Genomic DNA, 8,921 nt, shown 5'->3' with positions numbered 1-8,921 from the left:
TAGTTGTGTGACCTTGGCAAAGTGTAGCAGCTCCTGGCAATACTCAGTCTGCATCTCTTTTGATGTGCCAAAGGCTGCTCCAATATTCTTTACTCTCAGCCTGGGGACTTGTTTCCTGGAGCAACCGGAGTGCTGGAGAATGAGTCCCTGGAAACAGCCCTTGACCGGACCCCAGCTCCCCCACCTTTGCAGGGATGCCCTTGGGCATGCACCGTGCATGGCCAACCAGGGCTCCCGAAGGGGTGAGGGGCAGTTGCCCAGGCTAGCTCTGTTGGATAACACACCCTCTCCTGCCTCCTGACCTTCCCTGACCTCCGCACCCGTCAGCAAAGTGTCCTAGAATTGCCTCCTAAAGCAATGACCTGCTCTTGAATCCTTGTCTCTGAGGAACCCCAGTTGAGATAGAAAGTTACTTAACCTCTTGGACCTCGATTCCTGTGGACGGGAAGAGCCAATGAGTTAAATAAAAGAGATAAAGTGCTCTGGACCAGGTCTAGCAGTATGTTTGTTTAATAAATGGGGGAGGAGGGCGGGGAAGGAGATAAAGAGCCTTTATTTATACAAAACCCCAAGTCCTCCTGTTCCACCCTCCCCCGCTGAGACATACCAGGTGATAAAATAATCTTTGAGATGCAAACAAGCATTACTCAACCCGGGGAGCAGGTCAATGTGCAGGCTAAGTGTGCCTGGTGTGGAACGTCTGGAACGCCCAGTGTGGCTGGGTCACTGGAGGGGGGCCACTCCCTCCGTTTGGCCTCCCGCGGCTGCAGGCACAGAGCGGCCCCAAGGTGGCTGGCTGTGTTTATTCTGGGGATCCTATGCTTCACCGGAGCACCCCCCAGTCTTAACAGTCATGTGGGAACCTGGAGGCAAATTGGTGGCTTGGTCACCACAATCTTCTGTGTCCTTTTGTGTCTGTCGCCCACTCCTAATGAAGGGCCCCATCCCCCCCCAACCCAGATCCCGCCTCCAGTGTCAACCCAAAGGAGGTCTGTTCGGTGAATGGGCACCTCTGAGTAAATGAGGACCCTTCCTGGACTTCAACACCCATCCATTTCCCAAGGCCTCCAAATCCTTCCCCCGCACCGGCTGGCTAGATTAGTTTCTGGGCTCGGCGTCCAACACACGGGACAGCAGCAGCTAATCCCAGAACTGGACGAGACAGGAGTTCCCGGGTGAGGAGGTACACAAAGAAGGCCTCGCAGTGAGCGGGGGGCACGGCAGGGACAGCATCCTGGACAAGCTGGGGACCCACGAGGAGGCCAACGGCTGTTGCACAAGCCGAGGTTCCCAAGGAATTCCCGATCTCTGAAGCTGCCTCTGCCCCCCGCACGCCGTCCACTCCCATGGGATGTGCTGAGCCCAGGCCAAGGCTGGGAGATCTGGGGGGCGCAGTCTGGTCTTTGTTTCCCTGCATCAGACCACCTCACCACTTCATACCGGGTTCTTCCAAGTCTCTCATCAATCTGCCAGCCCAGCCACCTTCCAGGGCTGGCTTCCACCTGTGGCAGGCACGGTCCTACCCTGTAGACGGCAGCGATGAGAGGACACCCCTAAGAAGCGCTCGTGCACGTGGGCTCTGTGGACAGCACGGTCACCTTTCCGGGGGCCTGGCCTGAGCTCTGCGCATTGCCTGGGGCCAGCTGGAAGGACGGGGAGGACTTGTCCTCCCCTGAGACGCCCAGGGGTGCCAGGGAGGCTGGAGAGAGGCTGGCCTCCGGGGAAGCTCCCGCTGGCAAGGTGTCTGGGGCCCTAAGGGGGCTCCCCAGCGGCGAGGACCTGTCACCACAGCAGCAGCCACAGCAGGGGCTGGGCACCACGTGGGCCTTGCCACGCTCCTCCTGGCCATGCCACTGTTTCAGGTGGCCACACAGGTGGCAGGTAAGGGCCGAGTAGACGATGCTGCCGGCCAGGTCGTCCCTGAGGGCGTCTGTGGCTGGCTCTGGGGCCAGCAGGGTCTTGCACCTGTCCCCTGCCTTCCCTGCTGGCTCTGCACGCGGATGCTCCGGGGCACTGTCTGTGAGAGGTGGGTCCCCAGGGCCGCGTGGTGGCTCCACATCCAGTCCAAAGGTGAACAGGGGGATGGGGAAGGGGGCCCCCGAGCCGCCCGGAGGGAGGCTCTGAAAGGGTTTGTAGCTCCCGTCTCCAGGGCTGGCCTTACCCCCAGATGTCCCCGGGAGCAGGCTGGAGAAGGCCTTGTAGCCCGCGTCCCCAGAAGGGCTGAAGCCCGCCACCCCGTCGGCATCGGGGACACCGGCCTGCCTCACAGCGCATGCGAAGTCCCGGTAGCCACTGCCAGGGCCGGGGGCCGGGGCCGCCCGGTGCTGGAGGACACTCTGGCGCAGAATCTGCTCCCAGCTCTCTGGCTCGGGCTGGGGGGTGGAGGGGACGCTGGGGTCCACCTCCCCGGGGCGTTTAGTCTGCTCTGAGTCAGAGTCCCCCTCCCCGGGAGCTGCGGACTGGCTCAGGAGGCTGCCGAAGCTGCGGTACGCGGGGTTGTCTGTGACGACGGGGGGCATCTCTGGGAAAGCCGGGCTGGCTGGCCTCTGGGTCAGAGGGGCCCAAGGAGCAGACTCGGGGTGCAGAGGCTGCTCCCAGCCCTGGGGTGATGCCTCCTGGGGCCCTGTCCCCGGGAACTCAGCCCAGGGCCTCTGAGTGCACTCAGTTCCTGAAGGAGGAGGAAGGCAGGACTCCTCCAAACCCTGCGGGCAAAAGCCCCCAGTCTCCCCCCCAAGAAGGTCCAGGAAGAGGCTTTCTGTCAGCCGGGCCGCGATGTCCTCCCTGCCCTCCTGGAAGCCACCCCCGCTGTCCTGGAGCGATGGGCAGAAGCTTCTTTTATCTTCCTCCACCTCCTCGTCGTCCTCATTCTCCATTGGGGCCTCAAAGAGCTCCACACACTGCACCACGCTGATGCTCTCTGGCCAGAGGATCGTCTTGCTGACCTCCACGGGGCACCATGCTGATTTTCCAGGAGCCTGGAAAGGTGCATTTCTGGCAGTCTTGGAGCACTCCTCATCCCTGTCCATGCCGTGCTCCAGCAAACAGGGAAGGAGCTTGGTAAGACAGGACTTCCAGTGTCTGTGTGCGAGAGCAGAGAGATGTTTGGTCAGGATTCAGTTTCTCTGCAGGAAAAACTCCTACTCACCCGTCAAAGCCCAGCTCTGAAATTGTTCCGGATTGATGTCTATCTACTGCACACAGGCCTCCTGGCTTCATAATCAGTAATCTATCAGTCTCTCTCCACTACTACACTGGAGCTCCCTGCAGGCAGGGCCTGTGTTTTATTTTGGGATTTCTGGAGGCCACACATAACCAAACAAGGAAAAGTCTCTGACAGGGACAATGATATTTAAAATACTTAGCAATTTAAAATATCTGTCAATACCAAAGCATAAGTAATGACCATGGTCTGGAGCCCCCTGCTGGGCCAGCAATCAACCCTTTAGTGACTGGACTGTGATAGTCCCACAGTCCGGGAGGCCCTGGGGGAAGAGCTAGAGGTGACAGAGACAATGGGAGGCCAGGGTGATGATCAGATACTCAAGGATTGAAGATGGCGGCTCTCTGCCAACCAGTATGTAATTACACCAACATTGTAACTACTGTCTGGCTTGTAACCTCTATCAACCTTGCTCAGGCCAAACTGCATTTCCAAGGGGGTTCGCCTGGGCCTGACCCCCCTGTGAAACTCAGGGGGCTCAGTCACCATGCCCACCTCCCCAGACCATCCCTCTTCCTGCCCAGTATCACAAGACAAGTGCTGAAGGCTGAGGAGGAAAAGGCAGACCTAGAGGTTGGGTGGGGGGGTGACACCACTCTTAAGGTGGGCCCACTACCCTAATTCCAACCCCTTCTGCATCCACACAGGCTATGACCCAAGTTTGTATACATACGGGCACTTGGCTGGTTTCTGGCCTCGGGACCGCTTCCCCCACAGTGACACCTAAAATAGAGACAGCCAGTGAAATGGGGTGGAGAGGCCTTACAGCTGAGCATGGCACACAGCTCGGTGAGCGTTTGCTGCAAAAGGGCAGTAAGGTTTGCTATCACACCAGCCGGAGGCCCAGTCCGGTCACCGCAGCTCTCCGCACTTCAGCATCCTGGGAATCAGTGAGACTGCCTGCTACTAAGTTGCTAGCACTGATGGTAAAAATGGCCACAGTCTTCTGAAGCTCCTCCTACTGCATGAATCTGTCCTCGCCGGGTGACTCGCTTTGGCCAAGAGAATGCCTTGGAAGCGACACTGGGCCAGCCAGCGCGATGACCGACACGGCTTAGTCACCCCCATGCTCCGGGTAAGAGGCAGACAACTTCCAGATCTCTGAGGGAGGCCTCTGGGAAGGGGCCCAGCCCAGATCCCTCTACCCGCACCACCACATGGAGCCCAGACCGCTTACCTACACAAGCAAGGCCTAAGTCACTGGTTGTCCTTCTGACTCTCTAAAATGTGGGCTGATTTGTTACACAGCAAAGCTAACTGATACACCAACAGCACTTCCTCTGTCTCCTACCCGGGAATGCTCTAGGGACAGGCATGTGACACCATTTAGACCAATGAGAATTGAGGAGAGATTTGCCAGTGTCCTGGGGGCAGTTTTCTGCTCATAAGGGGAAGACACAGGAAGCCTGTCCCCATCGCCCTCACCTTGTGGCTTCCTGTCTTGGTATAGGCACCTCACGGGTCACCTCCTCCCAAGGGACGTAAGAATCCAAGTGACCAACCCAGAGGAGCCCACTCCAATTGAACAGAGTATCCATGGGAGGCAAGGGGCGGGGAGTGAAGGCCTCTGGGCTCCTAGTGACCGACCACACGAAGCTGCTGAAACCCTGGAACCTTCCTGACTTCCCGTGGGCAGTCCCAAAAGCCACCTGGGATCCTTAACATCCCAGCTGCTTTGAATCCTACCTCCTGCAAAGGCAGTCCCAAGCATTGTTCCCGGCCCACACTCCTACCTGTGAGTCCTGGATGACTATGGCCACTAGGGGGCTGTGGGCTGGGTTGGGAATCTGGTCCCACCATCCTTTCTTAATCCTGAAAAAGAAAAGGAAGAGGTATCAGACATCATGGCCGGGCTGATGCTCCTTCCATGACGGGCTCAGAGACCATGCTGACTGGTTCCTGGATGTCTTGCCCTAATCCCACTCTACAGAGGAAGAAACCCGAATCCCAGAAGGGCAGTGGCAGCTGGACTGTGGGCATGACTCTCAGATTTGTGCTCCGGGAGGAGAGGAGTTCCTGTCGTGGCCACCTCTGTCTTCGGTAGGAACGAGCCCCAGGGAATCAGGACAGAGTTCTGGGTTCCCCCATCAGCGATGAAGCTGAGGAGACCCAGAGAGAAACAGATTCCTTCTCTCCGTCCGGGTCTGGCTGGAGCCACAGAGTGTCAGCACTGGGAGGAGAGGTTCTCAGATCACCTCTGACTGGCCCTCGCCCATTCCACTCGGTCAGGCAGCCCACATCTACAGAGCACCTACTACGTGCCACTCACTGTATCAGCAACACAGCAGTGAAGAAGATGAGAAAATCCCTGCCCTTGCAGAACTGACCTTCTAGAAGAGACAGACATCAGCCATAGCCACTTAAGGGTCATGAATAAAAATAAAGACGATGGGGAAGAGAGGAGAATGGAGAGTGTGATCCAAGAAGGCCTCTCCGAGGAGGTAACTTCTGCGAGGCGACTGAGGATACAGTGGGAGCCACGGTGACGCCTGGGAAAGAGCCTTCCTGGCGGGGGGGGGGGAGGGGGGACAGGTGAGGGGAAACTGAGGCTCAGAGAAGGGGAGAAGACCTGCCTGGGGTCACGCAGAGCCATCAGTGACAAGACCAGAAGAGGGGAGCCTGCATTGCCTGTGCACCTGCTGTGGGACCCAAAGCGCAAGACCCCCCTCCCTCAGTCACTCTCCAGCCATCTATAAGCCTTGTGGGGTGAGGGCTCACCAGACCCATTTCCTAGATGGGAGGGCTGAGGCCGTGAGACACTGGGATTCCAAGCGTCTGAGCTCACCGGAAACAAGGCTCCTTTACCCTCCCTGCCCACTGTGACCCAGCACTCTCTCGGGACTCTCAGGACTCACGAAATACGCTCCTTCAACCTACAAAGGAGGGACCCAAGATGGTCAGCCTCTTGTTGGCCACGAAGCTACCGAACTCCAAGGCCAGAATCCGAACCCAGATCTGCAGACTCCGTCGCGGCAACTGTCCAGCATTCCTCTGTCTACTTCCACGTGCCCCTTGTGTGTGGACCTCACTTTGGGTACCCAGGGTGACCCACCTCGCTGTTGCCGGAGAACGGTCCTTCCCCAGCTCGTTCTACCCCGTCAGGCCTGCCTGGCCTCCCCATCCAACACAGCACCCCAAACATTTCTCCCCTATGCCCTGGTAAACTCCCTTCAGCCCACAGATGGCTCTGGAAAACCAGCTATGGCTACTGGTTGACTTGGCATCTTCTGTCTCCCCAGAAGGAGCACAGGGTCCTCGTCAGCCTTGCCCTTGGCTGTTGCCTCGGTGTCCTGTGAATAGCAGCTGCTTAAAAAAATACTTATAGCTGAACGAAGGGACCGGAAGCAGACAGGTCCTGTGGCGGCTTCCCACCTACACGGCATACCCCGGGGTGGCCAGCTTGGTGGCATCCCATGCCGAAGCCCAGGACTCACTTGATGATGCTGATGTAGCAGGACAGACAGATGGCCAGGATGACCAGGCAGGAGATGCTGACACCAAGCGGCAGGTGCTGCTCCCAGGGCTCATAGTCTGGAACGGGAGGGAAGCCGTAAGCCCGCGTTGTGCGGGGTACCGCCTGCTCTCTGCCTCCAGGAGATGGAAGCCTCAGGAAAGGGTCGCCTGAGACCCTGCGTGAGCTGGCTGCCATCAAGCCCTCCCACTTCATCCCTTTCTTCTGAGCCCTTGTCACATGGCCGCCTCACTGTCCCCTGCTCCTCCAAAGCCCAGTGCCACCCCAGGATCTTGAACTTGCTGCTCTCTCTTTCCTGAAGCCCAGAGGTCAGGAGCAGTGACTCTGGACCTGGACTACCAGAGTTCAAAGCCTGACCCTGTCCTATCCTTGCTGGTGACCCAGCTTCTCTATGCCTCATCTGTACACTGGGGTTAACGGACCGCTATGTCACAGGATTGTCATGGGGACGTCATACAGAACACGGCACACCCGTCTGGAGACCTTTGCTGGTGTCCACACACCGATGGCTACTTCTCGCTCACTTCACGGTCACCTGCTCCAAAAAGTTCCTTCATGCCCTCTCTCCTGCTGCCCCTTCCCATCCCTCCGTGCCCTCGATGGACAGAGAAAGCACAGTAGTAACGGCATCATCAACCACTCAGCACAAATAGAAATCAACAAAAATATCACTGACACTCATCTACTCTGAAATGACAGCGTGTACAAGAAGTACCACTAGGTCTGATTTTTATGGTGCTAATAAAGCAGTGTATACTCGTCAACAACAAATATATTTTAGAATACTTTTATAACCTCATTTCAATAAAGTTAGTTTCCCCTTGTGATCCCACATATTATATTTCTCACATTTGAAAACAGTATTCTGAGACAGGGTCCACAGGCTTCTCCAGACTGCCAAAGGGGTCCACAACACACAAAGGTTAGGAATCTTTGTCCCAGGGAGTGAGGGAGCCACAGGGAGGAAACCGCCCCCCCACCCAAACCAGCTAGGTTCATGCTGACTGTTACGTGAGCAAGAGATGCATTTCTACGGTGTTTGTACGGAGCCGTGGGCTCATTTGTTACCGTAGCCTCACGTGCCCACCCTGACCAGTACACCAGTCTGCCAGTCATCCCGTTACCCGTGGTTCAAGGCACCTGACGCAAGGGAAACGTGGATGCTTGGCTGGAGCAGATGTCTAGCTACAGCATGAAAGGGATGAGCAGATGGTCCGCCTGCCCATGCCTCCCTGTGGATACTCACGGTTAACCCACATGGTGCTGGGGCTCCACTCGCTCCACGTGCTGTTGTAGTTCTGGGCCCAGGCCCTCACTCGCGCGCTGTAGGAAGCGCCAGACTTCAGGGTGCTGGCTGCCACACGGAGGGTAGGGTCCATGTAGGTCACATTATAGACTTTGAACTGGTAGAGGAAAGGGACATGTTAGTGCGTCAGCTTAACTGCACCCACAGTGGTTAAGAGCCATGAGCCCGGGCATTTTGTTATTCCTCTGATTCGGGCCTTTCTTTGACATCTCTACAATGGGAGGAGTCAGGGAATTGGCCCTCACCCCACCACACCCCCTCCCCGCCCAGGCTCCCTGATCAGCCATGAGACATTATGGGGGCAACCCGAGTTTTAGTTTTCTCATCTGTAAAATGAGAGTAAGAGTCCCTACTACCACCTTCTAGCTGTGGAACCCTAGGGAAGTGACATAATCTCTCTAGACCTTGATATCCTCCTTCTGCAAAATAGTGGTAATAGAAGTCCATACCCCACCCAGGGTGGTTGTGAGGGTTAATGCAGAGGACAGTGCCTGGCATGTAGGAAGCATGACAGAGACCTTTCTACAGCACAGAAAAAGCCTGAGCCTCTCTCTCCTCTGCGGGCTCTCTGGAGCCTTCACACTCAAGCCCAAACTTAGGCCTAGAATCTCTGGGAAGGGACTTCTAAGACCTGTTAGTCAACAAAAAAGGTAATGAAAATTAGTCTGTGCTGTTGGCCACCTTTTAAGTTAAAAAAGAAAAAAAAAAAACAGACTCTAGGATGGCCCCCGGATTCCCACTTTGTATCACACCCCTGTGTGTACTCTCCTCTTCTTCAGTGTGGATAGGGCTTGTGACTTGCTCCTATTCAACAGAGTGAGGCAAAAATGAAGGGTAGGTAGGGACCACATGCATGGGGTTATATCCTGTAAGGCTAGAATCCCGCTGGCTAGGAGACAATAGGGAAGCCTCCCACCAAGGAC

The 8,921-nt window shown here is 56.6% G+C and overlaps 1 protein-coding gene across 9 annotated transcripts in view; it reads right to left on the bottom strand.

The window, feature by feature from the left end:
* Positions 1-487: 487 nt before the first annotated feature.
* IL4R (interleukin 4 receptor) overlaps positions 488-8,921 on the bottom strand; it is a 36,286-nt gene continuing 27,852 nt past the window's right edge. For all 9 annotated transcript variants that reach the window (XM_047713717.1, XM_047713718.1, XM_047713720.1 and 6 more), the window contains 5 exons: positions 7,939-8,095; positions 6,655-6,751; positions 4,954-5,032; positions 3,894-3,943; positions 488-3,078 (listed from right to left, as the gene is read on the bottom strand). In XM_047713717.1, the coding sequence (XP_047569673.1) occupies positions 1,554-3,078; positions 3,894-3,943; positions 4,954-5,032; positions 6,655-6,751; positions 7,939-8,095 (1,908 nt within the window). In that variant the 3' untranslated portion in view covers positions 488-1,553. The remainder of the gene's footprint in view (positions 3,079-3,893; positions 3,944-4,953; positions 5,033-6,654; positions 6,752-7,938; positions 8,096-8,921) is intronic.

Source organism: Lutra lutra, chromosome 18, assembly GCF_902655055.1.
Source record: "Lutra lutra chromosome 18, mLutLut1.2, whole genome shotgun sequence".
Classification (NCBI taxonomy): domain Eukaryota; kingdom Metazoa; phylum Chordata; class Mammalia; order Carnivora; family Mustelidae; genus Lutra; species Lutra lutra.
Note: the sequence above shows the minus strand (reverse complement) of the source record. Positions and strands in the feature narration are given on the sequence as shown.